Source organism: Elephantulus edwardii, unplaced genomic scaffold (assembly GCF_000299155.1).
Source record: "Elephantulus edwardii isolate Elephantulus edwardi_28Jun2011 unplaced genomic scaffold, EleEdw1.0 scaffold00176, whole genome shotgun sequence".
NCBI lineage: Eukaryota > Metazoa > Chordata > Mammalia > Macroscelidea > Macroscelididae > Elephantulus > Elephantulus edwardii.
The window spans coordinates 2,529,756-2,556,418 of record NW_006399926.1 but is presented as its reverse complement, the minus strand read 5'-3'; the positions used below and the strand labels follow the sequence as shown (position 1 = coordinate 2,556,418).

At 37.4% G+C, this 26,663-nt stretch overlaps 1 protein-coding gene and 1 pseudogene across 1 annotated transcript in view; both read right to left on the bottom strand.

Moving 5' to 3' along the window:
* Positions 1–26,663, bottom strand: part of ASH1L (ash1 (absent, small, or homeotic)-like (Drosophila)) — a 313,081-nt gene that overhangs the window by 100,076 nt on the left and 186,342 nt on the right. The window contains 2 exon segments of the mRNA XM_006895786.1: positions 7,850–8,029; positions 15,608–16,346. Of these exon segments, the coding sequence (XP_006895848.1) occupies positions 7,850–8,029; positions 15,608–16,346 (919 nt within the window).
* On the bottom strand, positions 23,453–25,181 carry LOC102849270 (annotated as a pseudogene).

The following is a 26,663-nucleotide window of genomic DNA, read 5'->3' as shown; positions in this document are numbered from 1 at the left end:
AAAAAATAAAACCAAATCAATCTCAAACTCATGGCTGTTAAAGTCAGAAATGATTTATAGCTGACCCAACCGAGGTTTTTGAGGCCTAGACCCCAAGGCAGGAGATGATTCATAGTTCTCCTGCAGGTTTGAATTGTCAGAAGCACTGCCTTTGGGTTAGCAGCATACTATCTTCCAGACTATACCACTAGAGTTCCTATGGTAAAAAGTAAGGCCACAGAAATTTAAAGAATACCAATCGATGTTTTCACAAACAGATGCAACCATGGATTTGCCAAGAAATTTGGAAGATGGCCAACTGGCCAAGCAACTGGAAAAGATGCATATTTGTTCCCTTCTCCAAAAAAGTGATCCACTACAGTAAGGAAATTATCAATCATTAATATTACATTCAAGTAAAATCTTGCTGAAGAGTATTAAAAAATGGCTGGAACAATACATTGAAAAGGAACTTCCAGAAACAAGTTGGATTCAGAAGACATTATGGAAAGTGGGGTATCACTGATGGATCGTGACTGAAAGTGTTGTTGTTACATGCCATCAAGTCGCTTGCGACTCATAGCGACCCTACGTACAAGAGCCCTAAACGTCGTTCTATCCTGTGCCAACCTAGCCATCTCAAACATACTCATTCACACCACTCCAGTCACAGAATCGATCCATGTCATGGAGGTTCTTCCTCTCCTGCACCGTCCCTCCACTTTCCCAAACATGATGTCCCTCTCCAAGGACCAGTCCCTCCTTGCAACATGCCCAAAGTATGTCAGGCGAAGCTTCAGAATCCTTGATTCCACGGAGCATTCTGGCTTCACCCTCTCCAGGGCAAACCTGTTTGTTCTCCTAGAAGTCCATAGGATATTCAACACTCTTCTCCAGGACTACACCTCAAAGGCATCAATTCTCCTTCTATCATCCCTAGTCAGTGCTGAACTCTCCGATGCATAGCACGTAAGTGCGAAGACTATAGCCTAGATCAGGTGCGCCTGAGTCTCTAGCCTGACGTCATTGCTCTTCAATACTCAGCGAGGTCCCTAACAGCTGACTTTCCCAATGCAATTCATCTCGATTTCCTGGCTACTGTTACCAAGAGCGTTGACTGTGGAACTAAATAAGCTAAAACTGTTAACTAATTCAATCTCTTCACCATACATACTGATGCTGTCAATTGGCCCAGTGGTGAGAATCTTTGTTATCTTGATGTTGAGCTTCAATCCATATTGAAGCACTTAAGGTCCTTCTCTCAAGCTTCAGCAAGCAGGGTTGTGTCATTTGTGTAACACACGTTGTTGATGTCTCCTCCACCAATCGTGATGCCACATTCCTCCTCATACAGCCCAACATCTCGGATGATCTGTTCTGCATACAGACTGAAAAGGTATGGAGACAAAATACATTCCTGACAGACCCCTTTCTTGATTTGAACCATGTAGTGTCTCCTTGCTCTGTTCTGAGAACCACCTCACGGTCCAAGTATAGGTTTCACATTAGCACAATCATATGTTCTGGGATTCCCATTCTTCTCAGAGTCAGCCACAGCTTGTTGTGATCCACACAGTCAAAAGCTTTTGCGGGAGCTCTGGTGGCCTAGTGGTAAGGAGCTGCAACTACAATCCCAGAGGCGAATGGTTCAAACCTATCAGATGCTCTGCCGGGGAAGGAGGGACAATCTCCTCCTGTACCAGTCAGATCTGATTTGACGGTACACTCACACACACGAAAAAGTATAAAATAAAATTTACAAAGCTTTTGCATAGTCAATGAAGCACAGATAGACATTCTTCTGGTATTCTCTGCTTTCTGCCAAGATCCATCTAATATTAGCTATAATATCCCTAGATAGTACCACGACCTCTTCTAAATCCAGCCTACACATCTGGCAGTTCTCTGTTGACATACTGTTCCAAACGTTTTTGGATAATTTTCAGCAGAATCTTGCTTGCGTGTGATATTAATGATACTGTTCTATTATTTCCGCACTCTGTTGGGTCACCTTTCTTTAGAATGGGAACAAATATCTATCTTTTCCAGTCAGTTGGCCAGCTAGCTGTCCTTCAGATTTCTTGGCACAACTTAGTGAGCACATCCAGGGCAGTGTCTGTTTGTTGAAATAAATCAACTAGTATGCTGTCAACTCCTGGAGCCTTGTTTTTTGCAAATTCCTTCAGAGCAACCTGAACTTCCTCCTTCATCACCAAAGGCTCTTGCTCATATGTTATTTAATGAAATTCTTCTGTGTCAGCCAGTTCCTTCTGGTACAATGAAAGTATAGTATACCAAAAAGAAGTTCACTTATATTTATTCTGCAAAGGCATTTGACTGTGTGAAATCATAAAAAATTATTGTTAACAGCTTCAGTTTGCTTGGCTCCACAATCAACACTCCCGGTACCAGCAGCCAGGAAATCAAAAGACTAATTACACTGGAAAAATCTGCTATCAGGGACCTCTTCAGAGTACTGAAAAGCAATGACAGCAGTCTGGAGAATAAGGTGTACCCAATCTGGGCCATGGTCTTGGCAATTACTTGCTAGGCATCAGAAAGCTTGACAATGACTAGGGATGAGGAAGGAGAATTGATGCCTTTGAGCTGTGGTTCTGGAGGAGTCTTGAAACCAGGCAGCTCCTTGGAGATAAAGATTCTGAAGCTTTGTCTGACATAACCTGGGCATGCTGCAAAGAGGGACCAGTCCTTGGAGAGGGACGTCATGCTTTGGAGGGTGTAGAGCCAGCATAAGACCCTCGATGAGATGGACTGACTTAGTAACTAGGGTAATGGGGATAGGCTGGCTCAGGATAAAGCAGGGTTCAGAGTTGTTATACATGAAGTCATTAAGAGTTGCAAGTAACCTGATAGCATATAGCAACAACAGAGAGAAGACTGGGAATACCAGCACACTGAAATGTGTTTATGTGAAATATGTACCAAAAAGCCGTTCTTTGAGCAGAACAAGGGTGTACCTGCATGGATTAAAATCAGAAATGTTTTGGGTTAAAGTTGTATCTTTTCTCCATACTTAATCATTCTGTCTACTAAGAAAATAATTAGAGAAGTAGAATTTTATGAAGAAAAATGGCACATCAGGACTAGAGACTCGTCAATAAGCTACATTTGCGAATGGCACAACCTTGCCTGCAGAAAGTGAAGTACTACTTAAGAATATCAAAGACTGCAGCCTTTAATATTGATTATATTCGACATCAAGAAAATGAAATTCTTCCCACTGGACCAACAGGCAATATCATACTAGATGGAGAAAAGATTGAAACTGTCAATGATTTCATTTTACTTGGATCCAAAAGCATTATCTATGGTGACAATATATTGTATGGAGCCAACCTGCTGCATGGGACCTCGCCAAAGTGCTAAAGAACAAGGATATCAGTTTAAAGACCAAGATAGACCTGACCCAAGCTCTATAGTTTTATCTACTGCTTCCTGCATATTGGGACAATGAATAAGGAAGACTGAAGGAAAACAGATGCTTTTGATTTGTGGTGTTGGCAAACAGTTCTGAATATACCATGAACATAGTGCCAAAAGAAAAAACAAGTCTGTCTTGAAAGGAGTACAACCAGAATGCTGCTTAGAAGCAAGGATAATGAAATTTTGTCTCACATACTTGGTTGAGGACATGCTGTCATGTGACACCAGTCCTTAGAAAAATATATTATTCTTGGAAAATTTAACAGGACAGCAAACAACAAATGCTGGTGAGGTTGTGGAGAAACTGGAACCCTTATTCACTGTTGGTGGGAGTGTAAAATGGTGCAACCACTGTGGAAGGCAGTGTGGTGCTTTTTCAAAAAGTTGCAAATAGAGATACCATTCGACCCAGCAATTCCACTACTGGGAATATAGCCCAAAGAGACCATAACTGCCACCCAAGCATATACACACACACCAATGTTTATTGCGGCACTGTTCACAATAACAAGGAGTTGGAAACAACCTAAGTGCCCATCAACAAACAAATGGACAGAGAAGCTGTGGTATATTCATGCAATGGAATACTACACTGCACTGAAAAACAAGGAACTCATGAAATATTATTAAAAATGGGTGACTCTAGAAGATATTATGCTGAGTGAAATATCTCAGTCGCAAAAGGACAAATATTGCATAGTGCCACTGTTGTAAAAGCAGACTGACAGAGGGGTTGAGGGGAGACTGAGAAAGATGAGATAAATAATGCATACTGCACTAAAACACATGAGGGAGAAAACTGCTTAAAAGGGATGTGTGATTAGGTATTATTGTCATGACAGAAGTCCAGAATGAAGGCTGCATAGTGGAGTGGACCTGGGGGGAAGGATTGTACAACAATAAAATAATTTTTCTTTTACTTTTCAAAGAGAAGTGTGTACTTGGCGGGGCAGGGAGAAATGCAACAATGAATAAATGGAAATCCAAAGTATCTGTAAGTTTTCATTAAAATTAGTAAAAAAAAGAAATATAAAATATAACACGTTGTGAAACAGTGGTTTGTATATAGCCACAGCCTCCGAATTCCCACAAAATGACTGGTTGGTACACACAGAGATGTAATAAAGTACCTGTGGCCTACTACAGGGATGGGTCAGGTTAGCCATCCTTAGAGGTGTGACAGAGGCAATCCCACAGGAACTACTATCAAGAAAAGTATGGAGTGGAGTACATATTTTGGACCTGGGATCTCTGCTTTCCAAATTACATGTTCCATTTTATTAATTTGTAGTGGCAGAACACTATGGCATAAGTATGAGGCCTTTATTTTCCTTACATGTTTGCACTCCCTTTTCTGTTGTCTATAATGAATATCCCATGAATGAACATGATGTGAACTCACGAATAAAAGCCAAATGTTGAGCTAGATGAAAGGAATTAAAAATAGAGTCTAGGTTCCTGTGGCTTCTAACTAATAGACTGGTGGTTTGAATGGGTCAGTCAGTCAATGGAAAAAAGATGGGCAGTGTTTTCCCAGAAAGATTTATAGTTGTGGAAATCTAATGGAAGTTGACAACAAATCAGAATCAATTCAACAGCCTTATGATCAGCTGCTGAGATCTTTTTGTTTGTTTAAGATCTGGCAGGCACTGTACTACACTAATTTAGCCCTGAACCGTGCAGTACAGTTTCTTTTCCATGAAATGGAAATTATGTTTATCTTAAGCCACTTATTGCCACTAATGCAATTCTTACTCATATAGTGAACTCCTTCAGGCCTTTTGTTCATAGGGCTGCTATGTCGTCCTTGACTAAGGCAATCAAGAACAACAACAACAATATGAACTCAGAGTAGAACTGCCCCAAAGGGTTTCTGAGGTTGTAAATCATTACAGGTGTTAATAAACTGCTAAATCTTCCTCCCATGGAGTATCTGTTGAGTTTGAATGGCCAATCTTTCACAGAGCAGTCCAACACTTAACCCCCACTATATCACCAGAACGATATTTTTTTTAAAGCCTTCATTATTTGGGAAAATGTAATTTCATATTATTGGCACCTAAACCAACGAAGTGTAACTGAGATTGTACTTTCATGAACTAAGAAGTATGTATAAAATCCATGTAAAACCTGTTATTGATTAAAAAGTATCCCTCCTAAAATATGTTTTAAAGAGCAAAGATTACGTTTAAAGACTAACGTACACTAGATCCAAACCACGATCTTTTCAATTGCTCTCTATGCACCTGGAAGTTACACAATGAATAAGGATGAAAGAAGAACTGACAACTTTGATGAACTTTTGAAGGCTTTGAAGAACTGGTAATTGTGGTGTTGGCAATACCGGGGACTGCCAAGAATGAACAAATTTTGAAGGAAGTGAAACCAGACTGTTCCTTAGAGGCAAGGATGGTAAACTGTTTCAAGGACTTTGGGCTTATTTTCAGGAGGATTGAGAGAGGCATCATACCAGAAAAGGTGAAAGAGAGGCAGAGCCTCTACAATATGGACTTAAACTATAATTGCCAGAATGCACTTCAGAATGACAGAGATTATGAGGAGGATGAGGAAGGCAAGGTTTAGATCTGTTGTTCAAAGAGTTACTAATGAATTATAAATAATTCAATGGCACTCAAGGACAACAAAACCAAAATATGTGTGAACTTTGTTGAGCCTGAGTATCAGCGACTTGTAGTTATGTATTCATCTTTCATGATGTGAGATGTAATACCCTTACGCAGGCCACAGCCATGATCCAATATAAATCAAGAGTATCTGAGTTGTGGTCTGTATGGTGAGAGATCAAGAGAGAAACAATGCAGAGGAAGGAACTGACCACCAGAAAGAAGAGATGAGACTCCTTTAGACCTGTGGTCACTATGGGAAGAACATCACAGATTCAGATCAAGACTAATGCCAAGACACATGAAAATTTCTAAGAAATGCTGGCGATCTCTCTCCACCTGTAGTCTTCAAGTTAATCACTTTAATCACATTAACTCAAGATGTTATTAGGTGCTGCTGTATCGAGTATGACTAATAGTAACTAGATGAACAAAAGATCTGAACATAACCCTGTCCTGTGCCATCCTTATACTTCCTAACACACAAGAGCCCACTGCAGCAGTCACTGTGTCAATCCACTTGGTCGAGGGTCTTCCTCTCTTTTCTCAACCTCCCACTCTTCCTAGCATCATCTCCATCTCCAAGAAAAAATATCTAACCTTTCCTTTTATATCTTATTTTTTAAATTTGTTTTTGTCTAAGTTCAGGCCTTTAAGACTTCATGATCCTGTGAAAGCTTCTGTCATTAGCATCTTCTGAATTAATTCTCCACAGTTTTTCTAGAAAGGTGCTGAAACTTTATTGCTAATTTCACACACTTTTATCATTTTAAAACACAAAAAGCACTTTTCACTTCCTGTATAAAAAAAAAAATCCCACCAAACTTGTCAGTCAGTTCAGAAGAATTGTCATTGCCCCAAGCCACACTGTATTTTAGAAATACTGAACTTTTGGGGAGCTCTGGTGGCCTAGTGGCAAGGAGCTGCAACTACAATCCCAGAGGCACACGGTTCAAATCCACCAGATGTTCTGCCGGGAAAAGGAGGGACAATCTCCTCCTGTACCAGTCAGATCTGATTTGATGGTACACTCACACAAAAATTAAAAAAAAAGAAAAAGAAAAAGAAATACTGAACTTTTAAAAATGTTATTTTTTTGTGTGTGTGTACCATCAAATCAGATCTGACTGGAATAGGAGGAGATGGCCACTCTTTCTCCAGCAGAGCATCTGGTGGATTCGAACCACATACCTCTGGGATTACAGTGCAGCTTCTTGCCACTAGGCCACCAGAGCTCCCAGAAATACTGAACTTTTGAATTTTTATTACATATAAGTAATCCTTCTCTATGTGAAATATGTTTCTCTACCAATTTCCAAAACTTAATTCAATAAAATATTTCTCTCAATGAAAATTAATTATGATATATTTGAATTTCAGAAACTGTCAAGTAGAACACAATTTTATCATTCTTTCTATAGGAATATGAAACTCTTAGGTTTTTACTCAACTTATAATACAAATAGTAAATAAAAAGCACTCAATTAATGATGAATGAATGCAGATTATCTCCAAACTCCTATCAGTTATCGAGACAGTGATATTCTTATTAATTTTAATGAATCTCTTCAGAGTACAAATTATGGGAACATAATCTTGAAAGGCAGAGAAAAGATAAATATCAATTAGCTCCATATAGAATGTCATATATGGTATTGCTGACATCTAAGTATTTGTTGTGAGAACCTTTTTTGTGTATAACATTTATACTGTGGTTTTAATATTCAAAGGATTTTTTTTAAAAAACCAAGGAGGAATAAAAGATTTTTGAAAAATGTCAGCTGATAAATTATACTACTTACTCTGTAGTTTTGTAAACGTCAGAATATAGCCCTGCTTTCTGATATTTCTTCTTTGGGGGACGAGGGGTCTTCTTTTCCCTTGGGATGAGAGAGAGTACAGGCTGCAAAGTATTTTCAGGTTCAGGAGGCTTTTCTGGGGTTTCGGGAGGACTGGGAGTCTCAATTGCTGCTTCATTAAAGCTAGAAAGAAAAGTTTAAAGATAATTTTATTGTGAAAATGTTTTTCCCTGTACATGGTTTCTATCTTAAAAACAATCATGGCTATTTTAAAAGGTATCTGGGGTTTTCCTCAGGTGGCCAAATTGGACTAACTGGTACTTGAGTTGAACTTTTCCTGTAAACTATTGAAAATATGGTCAATTACTAGAAAACTTGACTTAATTTATAAAACTATTATGAGACACTGGCCACAAGTTTGCATAAGACTGATATTTCTAAAAAAATAAAAATAAGGTTAAGTATTAAAATCAGTAACTTTCAGTATAGGGGTATTTTCTGTATTGTGATATAAGCTGGCGAATCTAAGGAGAGAACAGCCAAGCTAATGAGTTTTGTTTTTTAAATAAACTAAAAAGTATAAAGGGAGCTCTAGTGGCATAGCCTCTAAGAAGGTGTGCTGCTAAAGCAAAGACGCTTGTGAGTAGTTCGAATCTACGAGTGGCTCCATGAGAGGAAGACAGGCAATGTCCTGTGCAGTGGACATCCTTCAAAAACCTGCTGGAAGGCTAGCTGAGTCTGTTGTCTCAACAACAATGAATCTTGGTTTTATTTTTAAAATGGGCGTAACAGAGTATGAGAGACTGAGAGATGTGGTATTTATAGAGAAGAGTATCAAAGTTGAGAATGCTTTTGTAAAGAAAAAAAATTTCAGAAATCTGTGTATGACCCATCATCATTTTTCAAAGAGTTGAAAGAAGTAATTACCAACTACCCTAATGGAAAAAGATCATGGATAAGGTAGAGTGAAGAAGAAAACAAAGTAGTAGAACTCACAATTCTTTGTATCAAAATCTTCTACATAGCTAAAAGTATTCTGACAGCTTAGTACTGTGCAAAGACAGGTAACATAGACATTAACAGAGAATTGAGAACCAAAAAATAAATCCATCAATCTATGGATTTGATCTCTGACAAAGAGATAAAATCCATTAAATGGAGGAAGTCTCTTTAACAAATGGTGCTAGGTAAACTGGGTTATCTGTTTGCAGAAAACGGGAATAACACATATACCTCATGCCACAGAAAAACTAACTCAACATGGATCAAGGACATAGGTATAAAACCTAAAACCACGAAGATCAAAAAAAGAAGGACAAACTTAGGAGCCCTAATCTATGGCATAAATTATCAATTACAAATGAAAATACACAATCAATAGAGGATGAGCTAGATGACTGGAACCTCCTAAAAATGAAATCCTTACGTACATCAAAAGACTTCTTCCAAAGAGTAAAAAACAGAACCTAGAGAATGGGGGTGGGGAAATAAATATGGCAATGACACACCTGACAAGGTACTCATCTCTAAAATTTACAGATAACTGTTAACATTTGAATAAGAATAAGGCAAACAGCTCCAAATGGGCAGAGAAATGAACAAACACTTCGCCAAAGCTGATATTCAGATGGTCAACAAATAAAGAGATGTTCAAGATTATGAGCTATTAGAGGGATGAAAATCAAAACAACAAAAATAATGAGAAAGCATCTCATGTCAACAAAAATACATTGCTGGTGGGAATATAATAAGGAAGGCAGTTCAGTGCTTCTTAAGAAAGTTGAGACTAGAAATTCCATTGAATCTAGACAGCCCACCTCTAGGTATGTACCCCAAAGAAATAAGATCTGCAACACAAACTGACATACTCACACTCATGTTTACTGCAGCATTACTTAAAATACCAAACAGGTGAAAATAACCCAAACGTGCTTCAACAGACAAATGTCTAAAGAAACTATGGTACATTCACACAATGGAGCACTATGTATCATTAAAAAAGAAAAATACTGCACAACCATTAATGAATCCAGAACAAACTATGCTGAGTGACATAAGTTAGTCACAAAAGGAAAATTACAGCGTTAAGACCAACATTATGAAATGTTAAGAAAAGGTATACACAAAGAATTAATCTTGAAAAGTTAGTTAAGTTGAGTGAAGGGAAGGCAATACACAATAAAGGTTTATAATTAATTAGTTATAATTAGTATTATTTTTAAAAAAATCCATGAATGCCTGAATTAACATCTAATGAGTAGTAAAGTTTCACTCAAATAATTAAAAGAGAATGAATAAATAACTGAATGTGGGAAATATGGACATGAGTTTTCTTTTTGCATATTTTAAGACTTAAATATATTGTACCAAACATAGTTGGCCTTTATATTGGGTTTTCAAGATAACTGATGTTCTTACTGGAGTTAGTTGCCACTGAATCAGCTCTGACTCAAGACCCTATACACAAAAGAATGAAACCCCACACTACCATGCACCATCCTCACAATCTGCTGCATGTTAACTGTTGTAGCGACTGTCCTAAAGAGATTTCCTGTTTTGCTGATACTCTACTTTTCCAAGATTGATGTTCCTTTCCAGGAACTGGACTCTCCTGATAACATATCCAAAGTAAGTAAGACCAAGTCTCACCTCTTTACGGCTTTTCTTTTTTCCACTGTGTTCTACACACAAACCTCATTTACATTGTGTTTCACACAATCATTCATATACATGCATCCCACATAGTTATCATTGATCTATGTCTATTATTACACCGTCTTTTCATGTTCTGATTGAATCTTTCACATTCACTCCCCCTCATCCACTCACTAAACTCTGCTATTCTAGTGATTTATACCTTTCTCCTGTTTCTGTCCCCTTCTGTTTTTGCTCCTTCTCCTTCTGGACATGTATACACATCTTACTAGCTATTTTGCATTTTTATAATAATGGTCTTATTTGTCCTTATAATAATGGCAGTATTTGTCTTTATGAGATGGAGTTAATTTACTCAGCATAATTCTCTCTAGACTCTTCCATGTATTTTACAAAATCATTATTCTTTAGTGCTGCATAGTATTCCATTGTGTGAATATCTGATTTCTCAATTGATTTGTTGACGGGTATTTGGGCTGTGTCCATATTCTTGCTATCAGGACGAATGCCACTACGAACACAGGTGTACACATCCTTACTTCTAAGAAGCATTCAAGTGGCACTTCTTCCATGGTAGTTTGTTCTTTTGGCTTATATCATTCCTAATACATTGAACCAACTCACAACTGACCCTCCACTGGGTTTCTGAGGCTCTAAGTTTCCTGGGAGTAGATCACTCAGCTTTCTATTGTGGAGCCACTAGTGGAGTTTTTATTCTTTTGGCAGTCCATGGTATATGAGATGTTCTTTACCAAACACCACAATTCAAATACACTGACTCTACTTCTGCACTATTTATTAATTTCCAACTTCCACATACATACGAAGCAACTGGAAACACTATGGTTTGGTGCACCTTAAACTTTAAAGTGATAAAAGGTTGTCTGCTTATCTTTCTCAGAGCAGCTGCTGCATGGAAACTGCTGACCTGATTAGCAGAGTCCACTATGGAATCATTAAATTGCTAGGGATCCTTTTTCACACATAATGAAAAAAAAATCTTTAACATGAATTACGGTACCTTCTACTGGTCATACTGAGGGCAAGGGAAAAGGAAAAAAGTTCACTTTGTATTCTATCCACAAAAGCCTTTTTGCCTGAACCAGCTGTGCCTTTTCACATTGATCAGTATAGTTTGTGCTACTTCTATGGATGAAATCTTTATAGTTTAGCTAAATTACTTCCTCAGATAAATCAAGTAAGTTTCCTGTAAGATTCATAAAGTGCTCATCTCTGTATTTAGCCCAACATATGAAACACAATAATCTAGTAATATTTATTGAGCAAATATCTACTATGTAACAATGGTTAAGGGCTTGACTGCTAACAAAAATGCTGACAGTCTGAAACTACCAGCTGCTCCTGAGGATAAAGACTTCAGTCAGTTTTAAAGAATTACAGCCTAGGAAGCCTATATATATATGATGGTTGTAAGTTGCAACTGATGTAACACATCAACTAAGGCTCAGTTAAAGTATAAATCACAGCTGTCCATGGGATTTGACTGTATGATGCATGTCCTTTGGTATGCATGCATATTATAGTCTGAAAAATATATATAATGTAAGAGTTTAATATTGCTGTGATATTAACAATTTTTGGGACAGAAGCTAATGTGAACTAAAGTTATTTCTCTAAAACAAAAGTTTAAAGTGACTTTTAGTAAAATGAATGTTGAGTGAATTATGGCCACGATGTCATATACTGTTCTTTTCTGACTACACTAAAAGCAAAGAGCATTCTTTGAGTTGAAAACTAAGACTAGGTTGCTCTGTAACCTTCACTCAAGTATTCTACGACTTCAATACATAAGTCATCAATCATAAATTGGCTGGTTATACTGAGGGAAAGGGAAAGAAAAAAAAGTCCGCTGTATTCTGACTTTTGTTGTATATATCTAACTATAAAATTTATATAGGTAGATTTAATATTCCTAAGTAATTTGAAAGTACAATTTTATATTATCTAAACCATGGTAATTTAAAAAATGGCTAATAAATAAGGGAGACTGAAAAAATTGAGGATTATGAAATATGGTGTTATAAATGTATAATATGTGCCACAGAACCAACTACAGCTCAGACCTGTAAATGAAAAACATCTAGTCCTTGTCCTTTCTTGCACCATCACCATGATGTCTTTCATACTCAGGCTCACTGTGGTAAGTCACTGTGTCAATCCACCCATAATGCTGAGGGTCTTCCCTTGATCTCTGACCCTCCACTTTTCCCTGCATAACACTTCCCTCCATTGATTGTGGATCCAAGTAAAATTAAATTGGCAACAACTTAAATCTTTTCTCCAAATAGCATGTTGTTTTTTGGTCTAGTGGTGAAGATTTTTGTTTTCTTGATGCTGAGGTGTAGTCTTTAATATTCTCCATTAAGTACTTCAAGTTGCCTTCACCTTCTGCAAAGTTGTGTTATCTGTGTAACAGAAGCTGGTGATGAGTCTTCCTCAAATCCTGGTGCCACATTCTTCCTCATATACACCAGATTCTCAAATAATTCCTCTGCATAAAGACTGAATAGGTATGATGAAAGGATACACACCTGATGCACAACTTTCTTGATTTAAAAAGTGTTCCCTTGTTCTATTTGGACAACTGATTCTTAGTCTATGTAGGCTCAGCATAAGCACAGTTAATTATTCTGGAATTCCCATTCTTCTCAATGTTAGTCATAATTTGCTGTGATTCACATTGTCAAACTGCATAATTAGTAAAACACAAGAAAATATCTTTCCGGTATTCTCTACTTCAGCAAAGAGCCACCTAACATCAGCAATGATAGATAGCGCTTGTGCCACAGCGTCTGCTGAATCAAGCCTGACATTCTTGCAGTTCAGTGTCAATGTGCTGTTTTAACATTTTTAAATAGTCCAGCAAGATTTTATTTGCATTTGACATTAATTATTAATTATACTGTTTGATAATTTCTAGTGTCTTGGAAATTTCTGAAATTTACTTTCATAAAATACAAAATAAATTTCATGTGAGTTGACAAATATAAAAAAGCACAATGTAGTACAGTAAAGAAGAATAAGTAAACAAACTACTTTTTTTTTACCACAGATGAGCATTCTTTCTTATGCTTAGAAGGTACTGATGAAAATATGTTCCAGATATAGGAAGAGAGTTACAAAATAAACCTCACTTATAAAAATGGCAATTTTCATGTGTACGTATTTTGTATAAACGTATAAATGGATAACTACTGTAATGTTTATAGGGAGCTCGTGTGGCTTAGTGGCAAGAAACTGCACTGCCCCACACAGATAGGCAGTTAGAATCTACCAGATGCTCCTCAGGAGAAAGATGGGGAATCTCCTCACGAGTGATTTACTGTTTCTGAAAATCTACTTAAGAGTCAACTATGGGTGTTTCCAACTTGGCAGTTCACTACTACCACCACCACATTGTATTGTTAGCAGTCTTACCTATGGGACAAATGGGACTTGGTAAAAAAAGGTAGGTAAATGAAGAGAGACTTATGTTTTAATTACTATACAGGTAGTTTCCTTGAACTTGTTATTATGCAGTTAGTTTCCTTGAACGAGTCAGTTAAAAGTATGTATTGTTTGAAATGTGAAACATTCCTATAAATTCTTTAGGAAAGAGTGGTTATTGTCAGATGCCACTGGGTCAAACACAACTCATTTTGAATGAACAACAGATCTGAACCTTGCCTTATTCTGCTTTGTGCTCTCTACCATGCTGGAGCTCATCACTGCCAATCCATCCCTTTGAGGGCATTTCCTCTCTTTTGGAGCCCCTCTGTCTTTCCCAGTATGTTATATTTTCCCAACATCTAGTCCCTCCTGACAACATGCCCAAAGTATATGGGGTGAAGTTTCATCCACTCTCCCCTCTCCAAACACTTGGAAGTTAAAAATTCTTATGTATAGTTTATAATGGAAAATCATAAGTAAAGAGTTAACTGTTCTTTGATGTATGGGAAGAAACCATGAAGGTCATTAAATGTTCAACAACACACATGAGGGTTAATAATCTAGTTATAATGAGCAATTAAAAAAATAGCTAAGCAATATGAGAAAATGCCAATCAATTCCAATATGCAAATAATTAAAAATAAGACAGGAAAGAACACTAAGAAAGTACATTTCATCTGTATTAAATTGTCAAAAGTTATAATAACTAGGGACGTGTTTAAAAGGGATATGATTAGGTACTATTGTCGTGACAGGAGTCCAGAATGAAGGCAGCATAGTGGAATGGACTTGGGGGGAGGGACAATCAAAGAATTTTTCTTTTACTTTTCTTTTATTATTTTAAATTTTATTATTTTGTGCATGTACCGTCAAATCAGATCTGACTGGTACAGGAGGAGATTGTTCCTCCTTCTCCAGCAAAGCATCTGGTGGATTCGAACCACACACCTCTGGGATTGCAGTGCATTCTTTTATTTTTCAAAGAGAAGAGCGAACTGGGGGGGGGGGAGTTTGGGCAGGGAGAAAAATGCAACAATGAATGAATGGAAATTCAAAGTCTCTGTAAACATTCATTAAAATTAATTTAAAAAATAAGCTTAGCTATTGACTTATCCTACTCAAAGAAAATTTTTTTTGTTGCAGTTTCAATTTATGTTTCTCTGGATGAGGTTGCAATGGTAGTGAGATTGAGCATTTGCATCAGATAATCCATTTACATAATACCAATATACCTTAAGTATATGTCTCTCTAGTGAGACACACATAAAAAGGATTAAATTATCTTTTTTTTTAGGAGGGTAATATTTGACTGTAGAAAAATCACAAAGTATAAATATTAAAATTATGAAGAAATGAAATGTATCATGTATTTACAAGATGGGAAGAAATTTAATTAAACTTTATATACATACTGATAGGATAAAAATTGAATGCACAAAGAGTATGATAATAAAAAGAATTCCAATCATAGTAATAATTTCAACTCTGTATAGTATAAGAACATAATATCTTACCTATTAAGTGAGCGGTTTACTAGATGGGATATTTTGTTCTTAATTTTTTCGTAATCTGGGATTGCCATAAATAAGCATTTTTTTTAAAGAACGGGGGAAAAGAATCTACAGTAAAAAATGAAAAGCTGTACACAGTAATTACCTTTTAGTGTTCTCTTGTTCTTCCTCTGATAATGGCTTCGGTTTTTTCCTGGACTGTTCTTCTAACAGCCAACTTTTCCTCTTTAAACCCTTCTTATGCTCTGGGTTCAGGTTAACGCCCTGAACAACAGCCTCAATGACATCTGTCACAGTATCAGGACGTAAGTGCATTGCCTCCCGTTCCTCTTCATTCAATTCGGGACTGACAAATTGGGCAGCTTGGAATGCCTGCATGGATACTACAGCTTGAAGGGGACATTTCCGAGGTCGACCTGGTCTGCGTTTCACAAAGTTATTCCCTGTTCTGGCCTGCCTCTGCAGTTTTTTGGCTTTTAAAATTTTATTGACATGGTCCAGGTTTTTCTTAGTGGCCAAGATTTTGTCGTAATTGCACATTTTCCGAGCTTGGCGCTGCATAGCTTCCACAACACTTCTCTTGATATGAAGAGGGGAACAGCTGCTTGGCAACTTTTCAGAAATGAGAGAGATGTTATTATTACTGCAAGAGTCACTGGGGACTGCAGGCACTAGAAGGCTATCTGATTTACCCAGGATGCGCTCCTTGCTATGAGTATGGCCCGGGCTGGAGGAAGGTGGTACAGAAGCAGTGGCAATCACAGAATCACTATTTTTCTCTGTGGACTCTTGATCCTCATGCTGTACCATCCGCTGAAGCAGAGTATCCACAGTGTCATCCACAGAAGTTCCCAATCTTGGACTTCGAGAGGGAAGACCATTCACTAAAAAATGAAACAAATTGTTGTGACAAAAATTAGAGCTACAGAGAAGTAATTTTAAAATATAATACAGAAAAAAACCCATTTCCTTATTTTCTATAACAAGACTGAATATCAGAATATTAACTACCTATAGTACTTCTATAGATAAATAAATTTTGCTGAATAAGGTAACACTACAGTTAAAATGATAAAAACTGGCTATGTTTCCTTAAAAAATATGTCAACTGAAAAAAAATATGTCAACTGAACAAAAAATAAACTCTAGATTTCACTTTGTGAGATGTAGAATGAATTTATTTATTAAAAAACTAAGGTCCAGTTTCATTAAAGGATTTGATAATTAAATGTTAGAAAGAGAATGGTATTTACGTCTAATACTTTTAAACTTAGTTTTTCTATTATGATACGAGTAAAAGTTTATAAAATTACATAATACATTGTCTCTTAACCCACTAAATATTATAATATTGCTGTTGTTGTATACCATCGTGTAAGAACTGACTCACAGCTGACCTTTCAATGGTTGTCAGAGGGAGGAAATCACACATAAGGAGACTGTCGTATTTCTCCAACAGAGCAGCTGGTGAAATCCAACATTATGCCTTTGGGATAACAGCTCTTTATGACTAGACCACCAAACCTCCTCAATTATAATAGTAAGTATTTATTAGTATGTGACACTTAGTATTATTACTATTATTATTGTTCACTTCCCTTTTTCTCCCTTCCCGTATTTGGCAACTATCTGACAAGTTCGTTTCAAAGATGAAAATTCCTGTTTTGTGAAAAGGGTTTAAAATTAGTAAGACAAGCAAGCATCTGTATAAATTAGTTTCGAAAGAATGTATGCTGAAGAAAGACTAAAAATAATACAATCTCAAGTAACTGTTAGAGACTCAATAAACTGGTGATTTTTCATTTATAAGAAGGATATCACATTCATTAGGTTTCTCATAAAGAAAGATGGGTAATCAACTCCTGTGTGATTTAATGCTTCAGAAAACCTGCTGGAGGGTCAGATATGAGTAGGCTCTGATTTGATGTTACATAACAACAACATCATTAAGAATAATCATGACTTATCCTTTCCCAGCACTAATCACATTTCTAATATTGGTTTAATGTTGCAATTCTCAATCAATGAAAACAGGAAGATAAGACTTTACTCATGAAAGTCACTTTGTATGTCTAATGACAAGGCTTTATGTACTTAAAAATTAGTTGTAGAATGAATCCTGACCTGAAAAATGTGACATTTCTTCTTTTATTGTCTGTTGAGATTCTGCATGTGTTTAAGCTTTTAAATAAATGTAAAGAAAATATTAAAACACATGTACTGTTTAAAGTCTCTTTCCTGATCACTTAGAATTGCTGTCAAATTAATCCTAACTTATAGTGATCACATGTGTGAAGAATGGAGCAACTACATAAACTTTACGCCTTTATGATTTAAGAACAACATTTAAGTTGTATTTTATTGTATTTCTGGTGAAAGTTTTTAGGTTCTCATTTAATAATTTCTACACAATTAATTCAGTAAGTTACATTCTGCACAATTATTTCTATTCTGGATGTTCTGTCTTCATTCAGCTCATTTCCTCGAGCCCTTACCTTTTCATCTCTGCTTCCCAACAAATGCTCACTATTTGGTCTCCTATAGATACTTTAAAAGAGTACAGTAGTCACAGGTGATGTTGTTTATGAGTCCATCTGTTACATAGATAAAAGGTAATCTTATAGAATGCTTTCTATTCAAGTCAAGGATTAAAATGTTTTCATAAAAAACATTTTCTACCATGGTGAAAAGAAAACCTACTGACTAGGAAAAAACATCTGGCAATACCATTTTGGATACAGGTCTCTCGCATATCAAAAGTTTACAGAATCCTACAGGACCTCCACCAGAAAAAGACTGATCATACAACTACAAAATGGGTAAAAGAACATGGAAAGAATTTTCAGAGAGGAAGATACTAGGATGGTCAACAGACAAATGAAGAAATGCTCAAAATCACCGGCAATAAGAGAGATGCAAACTAAAACCGCAATGAGATCCCATCTTATTCCAGTAGCAGTGGCAAAGTTTAACAGGACAGCAAGTAATAAATGTTAGAGAGGATGTGAAGAGATAGGAACTTTTATACATTGTTGTTTTGGAATGTAAAATAGTAACAACCAGTCTCAAAGGCAGTTTGGCCTTTCCTCAACAAGCTGAACACAGACATTCCATAGGATCTAGCTTTCCACTGTTTGGAATATACTCCAAAAGAATGAGAACTGAGGCACAAACAAAGCCTTGTATACCAATGTTCATAGCAGTGTCATGAATACCATTCCAAGAACATGGAGACAGCTCAAATGTCCAACTACGATAGAATGGATTAATAAATTATGGTACATTCATATGATGGAATACTGTATAGCATTCAAGAACAATGATTTTGTAAATTACTACCTAACTTGGCAGGAACAACAGAGTATTATGCTAAGTGAACTCAGTCCCATAATGACAAATACTGTATAAGACCATTATTGTAGAAAGAGAATGAGGGTCCAAATGGGGGGAGGGTGGGAGCAGAGGGCTGAGGACAGGTGAAGGGGCAGAGGTAATCATAGGGTTGCCCAACTTAAAGGAGGGAGATGCTGAAGGAAATGGAAAAGATTTGGTGTGAAAACCAATATATATAAATTTTATAAATAAACCAGTATAAAACAAAAATTAAAATAAATAAAAACAAAAGCAGAACACAGCGTAAGAAAGAGTATTTTAGGGCAATAGTCTCAGAAAATTCTCTAAGGCAATGGTTTGTGTAGACTATTAATCTTGTAGACTAGTTTCTTCTGGGTGTTTAAGTTTTTGACTTTTCTTTTACTCGTGACAGTTGTATCTTAGATGGCTGCTCACAAATGTTTAAGACCTCAGATGCTACTAAACTGGGATGCAGAACCTCAATTTTACTTACTACATTACACCAAACAGGGAATGCCGATGGCCTAGTAAGTAGTAAGGACTTGTACTACCAAAAGACATGAGGTTTGAATTCACCAGCTGCTCCAAGGGAGAAAGATAAGCATTCTCCTCCTGTGCAATTTACATTCCCTAAAAACCTGCTAGAGAGTCAGCTATGGGTCAGTCCTGACTCAAAGGCAAATAACATTGTATCAAATGAGTTATTCCTATAAAACCATTGCCTCAAGACTCCACAGCCCAATTCCATGAAGTGTTCGATTAATCTAAGAGGTAACCAGTTGTTTATTTTTTTGTCATTTATGTTTTATTATACTTAGCACTAAATAGATACATATACTTATTTGAAACACTTAAAGAAGCAGCTTAAAGACTGTATTTCAGTACAGAGAATATATCTCAGCATAAAGAAAAACAATTATCTTCACAACAGGACAACATCCTGGTAAGCAGAGAAGACGACTACTGTTAAGGATTTAAGTTTACGAGCATCCACCATCAATGCTGGTGGAGGTAGCAGTCAAGAAATCAAAAGATACTGGGCATAACTGCTGCAAAGAATCTTTTTAAAGTGCTAATGCACATGGTCAGAGTTACTGGTCTGATAGAAACTGGAGAAAACCCTGAGACTATGGTCTTTTGTCACTCTTCAAACTTGGAACAAAAGTCACAGCTCCACAGGATGGGCAATGTCCTCCCATGCAATTTACAACCTCTGGAAACCCGGTCAACTTTGGGTTGGTTCTGACTCTATGGCACACAGCAACAACATGGTGCTATTTTCAGCCAAACAATAGTCAGGCCTATAAGGTGACAACACAAGGGAGGCAGGCACTCTAGACTAATGAATTGTTTAAGTTCAAAAGCACAGCATGTAAGCCCCAGAAGGCAAGAAGGGTAGCTAGAAGAAAAAGAGAACTACAAAAGGAAGTAGGTACAGTGTGGTTACATTGCAGGAACGGAAATTAATGTTATAAAACATATGTGTGTGTGTGTGTGTGTGTGTGTGTGTGTGTGTGTGTGTATGAATGGAAAACCAATTTGTTGTGTACATACTCCATCTCAAATTACAATAATAAATAAAGTGCTAAAGAGCAAGAATGCCTCTTAGTTGATTTTGCTTCACAGAGACCCTCCCTCTGTGGTGACAAAAGTTTTCTCTTACAAACAGCTCTTCTATCCCTTAATATCTTCAGATTTTACTCTATCAAAGCTCAGTTAATTGATTATTATAGTCACTGTGTTTAATTAGGGAACACTCCCTCTACCAGATATTGTAAAACTGAGATAATGGAAGCCAATTCTGAGGCCAGTGGTGACTGGACATGCTAAATGGGAAACACTAGACTTGCCTAAGCCCATTCAGGTTAATTTGAAGTTGTACGAACAGAAGGAAACTACTGCTTTGATTAAAGACTTGCTAAAGCGTAAAACAAGGGATGGCCCAAACTGTGACCCATAGTTCCCTTGGCAGCATAGTCTAAGCCCTGGCACGCCAATAAAGGAAGACTGCTTTCGGGGCTCCCCATCTCCTCTTATTTGGGACAGCCTCCTGCCGCAACCCTGCCTGATATCGGCAACTGCATGAACCTCATGAGGACTTTTCATTGAACTGCCAAGCCCCAAAAAACATGGAAGGAAGGTTTTGGGATGGGACGGAGAGGAGGAAGAACTGTTAATGTTGAAAATGATGGAGTGGTTTAACAGAATGAACATTTGGCTTTTTTAAATGATGCTCAGAATTCTAAATAAAACATTCTCCATTAGTTCTCTGAGGCTTTAAATCTTAACGAGAGAGTACAATTGGTGGACTAGAACTGCTGGCCTTTAGGGTAGAAGTACAGCTGTATACAGTGTTAACACCAGAGCCATAATATTTTCAATTGCCTTATGTACGTAAAAGTTGAAAAATGAGGACAGAAGACCACAGATGAGCTGATGTCTTTGGTGGTCCTGGCAAAGAATACTTAACATATTATGTACTGTCAAAAACCCAAACAAATCTACAAGACATGTAGCCAAAATGCTCCTTAGAAGAAAAGATGGCAAAACTTTGTCTCACATATTTTGGCACGTTATTAGGAGAGGCCAGGCCCTGGAGAAAGACTTCATGCTTGGTAAGGAGGAGGGTTAGCAACAAAAGAGGAAGGTGCTCAATGAAAACAGACTGACACAGTGTCTCCAATAATGGGCTAAGCCGCAGCAGAGACTACGAGGAAGGCGCAGGAACAGGTAGGGCTTTGTTGTGTTGTACACAGGGTCACTAGTGAGTCAAAGTTGGCTTCATGGCTCTTAATTGAGTTACTATGCTAATAATCATAATTAATTCAGTATTAATCATGACAATAGCAGAGGATAGGGCAAAGTTTGCCATCGACTAATGACAAATGCATAATGATGAACATAAACTATGTCAATGAATTGTCCAGTTAAAAAAATAGTGAAATAGCAACAAAATGGTCAATGCATTTTGTTCTTTAAATAGTGCTATTCTAACAGGTGTGCATCACTCAATCAGATGAACTGACACAGTGACGGCAGCAATGGTCTCACGTATGTCAGAGATTGGTGAGGATAGGACAGTGTTCAGATCTGCTGTTCACAGAGTTGTACTTAACTTGACAGCACCTAACAACCAGCAGGAGTCAGATGATATCTCATTGTAGTTCTAATCTGCATTTCTCTAATGAAGGAGCTCTGGTGAAGTAGTTTGTAAGGAGTGGTGGTGCTAAGTCAAAGGTGGTCCAGACCCTCTCTGGTGGTTTGAACCCACCAGTGGCTCTGTGGGAGAAAGAGAGGCAATCTCTTACCATGGGATTTACAACTCTGAAAAATGACCTGGAGGATCAGCCATTAAGTAGGGTTTGACTACACAGCAATAAGTGAGTGCGTGAGAATGGCTAATGAGGGAGCTCTGGTTGCCCAGTTTATATGGAGTTATGCTACTAATCCAAGTTTCACATTATCTCTAGTGATCTGAATCCACCAGTGACTCTCTGAGAGAAAGACAGGCAATTTCCTCTTGTGTAATTTACAGTCTCAGAAATCCACTGGAGGATTAGGCATGGTCCTACCTCAATTACAATGAGTTTTTATTGAGTGGCCAATGATAATGAGTATCTTTTCATGCATTTGCCAGCCTCCTGAACATCCTCTTTAGTAATGTTTCTTCCCCGTTGCATAAATGTAATGTGTGTGTTTCTGATGTTGAGTTAGTTATTCAAGCCTACTGTTTAAATATTACTGTTATAAGTAATTTCTGAATAATCCCCTCCCATTCGGTAGGCTGTGTTTTTATTTATTTTATAAAATCCTTTGACATACATAAGTATTTACTTCTATGAGGTCCTATTTATCTAATCTGATTTCTACTCATTAGTAGCAAACAAAAAAATGAAACAAAGTTATATTTCAAAGGTATGTTTTAATTTTTTTTCCAAGAACTTAGTTTTAGCTTTTTCATTTAGGTCACTGATCCAATAAATGATGTTTTGTAGTCTGACTTTTGGAAGTAGATGAGCAGGTCTATCTCCCATCGTTGTCTGTGGGTTAATTTGTTCTCTTAGTCTTCAAACTAGCAGAGTCAGAGTCTTACCACCCAAGACCACTGGTCTGAACTGTTCTACATTCCCAAAGTCTAGCAGAAGAATTTGCTCTCTCTTTTGACATGAAGCGGAACACTATGTTTCAGACATTTTTTAAAAATTAAAATTAACTTTGAAGTAAGCTATGACATATGAGAGATAACTTGAAAGATTTTTGTTTAGAATTTCGTGTCATGCAGGTCTACTGCCAACAGATTCTTGTAGCTTTTCATGTTTTACTTTCCTTTCCTTTTTGAAGGATATATTGACTACCTAAAGAACATAAAGATAATACTGTTGGGCTTTTTTACTGTAATTAATTAATTAATTAATTAATTTAGGGGGGACTGAAGCTTTCCATTTTGGATTATATATTGGACTATACTGTGATTACTATGTCTTTACAGTGAACTTTTTATTATGGAATCAGTATAGTTCTGTACTATAATGTAATCAAGACATTTATACAAAGTGACACTTTTGGATTAAATTGGGTGTAAATGCAGATTATCAGTAAGCATGTTAACACTTTACCCTAGATTTTGGGTCCTGATTTATTCCAGTTGTGCTTACTTCGGCAGATGGCTGTTGTGTTTGACTTTAGTGCCATATTATGGGTGTCAGAGAACTTGTATTTGCCAAGGAATAATCTTTTAAGATCCAATATCATGCAGTAGAATGGTGTAGTCTAACTCAATGAAGTCATCATTTCTTTGCACCTGCTTGACAGTTTGAATTTTTACCATTTTATAGCACATATTTTCAGCAGAATTCTGTCATATTATATAACCACAGGCAACCCAAGCTAAATCTGAACTGGCTTCATTTCCAAAACGGTCTGGAATATTTTGTGCTTCTAGTGGTTAATTCATGAACTTGAGTCTTTGATAAAATGCATTATCATCTTTATCTGGGTTCTTCCTAATTTCTCTTTCAAATGTGAAGTTGACTTCTGGTGCAGTATCTTGTCCAGCTGGAGGGTAAAGAACATCTGCTGTGCAATTCAGAGTTTTCTTTCTTCCAAAGAAAATTTAAGGCAATACTTATGTCCTGTTCCCAGGATATCCTCCATGCTTGCCTGCTGGACCATCGGCACCAGGAATACGCTACTGGTAGTAGATGCAGTTTTCCTCTACTAAGACCACCCTGGAAGCCAGACAGTGGGTCAGCAGGATTTCCACTGCTAGGAAGCGGTGGCCGGGTGCCAATATGGGGGCTCTGCTTTTTTTTTTTTTAATATTTCAAATACATCACTCCATTCTCTTTTGGTTTGCAAACCTTCTGGCAATTTTTTTCTCTCTCATAACTTGTTTTAAATGGGTCTCAAAATTCTGTGACAAATTTTTGGTGAAGTTGTTTCCATTTAAAAAGTACTGATTTTAAAAACTATTAACTAAAAACTGCCACACAAAAAAGAAAAAAAAATGGTCCACAAAACATTCCTTTCCTTCTGAAGGTTTTACGATGCATTGCTCATTAACCAGTCTTTTCCTATTAAACATAAAAGGGCAATAGAGACAAACAGTTCTGAGACTGTTCTTCCGCCACGGATTAAGACTGAGGTGGAAGGTGTTATGGGTAACATTCATTTAGCCTTCTGAGTAGACTTGGTGACCTTGCCAGCTCCAGCAGCCTTCTTGTCCACTGCTTTGATGACACCCACAGCAACAGTCTGCCTCATGTCTCAGACATCAAAATGACCCAGAGGAGGGTAGTCAGAGAAGCTCTCCACACACATGGGCTTTCCAAGAACCGTATCAACAATGGCAGCATCACCAGACTTCAGGAATTTGGGACTATCTTCCAGGTTATCAGAACGGTGATCAATCTTCTCTTTGAGCTCAGCAAACTTTCAAGCAACACGAACTGTGTGACAATACAGCACAGGTGCATAATCGCACTGATTTGGCCAGGATGGTTTAATATTATCACCTGAGCAGTGAAGTCAGCTGCTTCCATGGGTGGGTCATTTTTGCTGTCAACAGCCACGCTGCCAAGTCGAACATTTTTCACAGAGATGTTCTTAACATTGAAGCCAACACTGTCACCAGGGAGAGCGTCACTCAAAACTTCATGGTGCATTTCAACAGACTTTACTTCAGTGGTAACGTCGACTGGGGCAAATGTGACCACCATGCCAGGCTTGAGAACACTAGTCTCCACTCTGCCCACAGGGAAAGTACCAATACCACCAATCTTGTAGACATCCTGGAGAGGCAGGACAAGCTGGTGGCAGGATCCAATCCAAAGCTTCCAGCAGTGTAGTCCCACTGGCACTGCCATCCTTCCGGGTGACTTTCCATCCCTTAAACCAAGGCATATTAGCACTTGGCTCCAGCATGTTGTCACCATTCCAACCAGAAACTGGTACAAAGGCTACCGTGTTGGGTTGTAGCCAATTTTCTTGATGTAGGTGCTAACTTCCTCATATCTCTTTCTGGCTGTGGGGTGGCTTGGCGGAATCCATTTTGTTAACACCAACAATCAGTTGCTTCACACCCAGTGTGTAAGCCAGAAGGGCATACTCACGGGTCTGCCTATTCTTTGAAAATACCAGCCTCAAATTCACCAACACCAGCAGCAACAATCAGGACAGCACAATCAGCCTGTGATGTTACTGTAATCATGTTTTTGATAAAGTCTCTGTGTCCTGGGACATCAATGATGGTCACATGGTAAGTACTTGCTGGTCTCAAATTTCCACAGGGAGATATCAATGGTGATGCTACGGTTCAGCTTTCAGTTTATCCAAGATCCAGTCATATTTGAAGGAGCCCTTTCCCATGTCTGTAGCTTCCTTCTCAAATTTCTCAGTGGTTCTCTTGTTGATCCCACCACATATGTAGATCAGGTGGCCAGTCGTGGTGGACTTGCCTGAACCTACGTGTCCAATGACAACGATATTGATATGGGTCTTCTCCTTTTCCATTTTGGCTTACGTTTTATGATGGTATTCACCAACACCTGTACTCTGGCCACAAACCCGTTGTGAAAAAGCTAGCAACAATTTTGTTGTACTGCACTGCTCTATGTTCCTTTAAATAAAATTAGATACTTTTATTTTTCTGGTTAATTTAAATTTTTCTTGTTAATAGTGTTGCTAACAATATGCTTTTTTATAAAAAAAATTGTGTTTTCATTGAGTTTACAGAGCAGATTTTGTTTTGTGGCATTATTACATTGTAACAGCACTCTTTCCACTCTTCTCCTGTGATTCCCCTTTACTTTTATCCTTCTATTTTCTGAGCTTTTCTCTCCATGCAAATATTGCCCTTAGGATATTTTGTTACTTGTTTATTTGATAAGCAAGCATCTGTTGCTGGGCTCAACATTGGGGCCAAAAAGGTTAACAATATGTCTTTAGGTGTATCTATATAATTTTGGCAGTTTTTATCTATGGGTTTACAGCTTTCTTTAAATTTGCAAAAATTAATGGATCTTTTCCTCTTAATGAATGATAACTTTATTTATTAATTTTTATTTACAACTGAAACTGAAAATTTTAAATGTCCTTGTCTGTAAGCTTCTTGTTTGTACTATTTTGTTATAAATATTCTATTTTAACTCACTCCATATTAAGACTCCAATTCAGTATATGCTTGTCCACTGGACACTGAAGTTGTATTAATATTTTTTATTTCAGCTATGATAATTCCCCGCTTTGAAAGTTACATGTGATTTTAGGGGAGCTCTGGTGGCCTAGTGGCAGGAAGCTGCAACTACAATCCCAGAGGTGCACAGTTCGAATCCACCAGATGCTCTGCC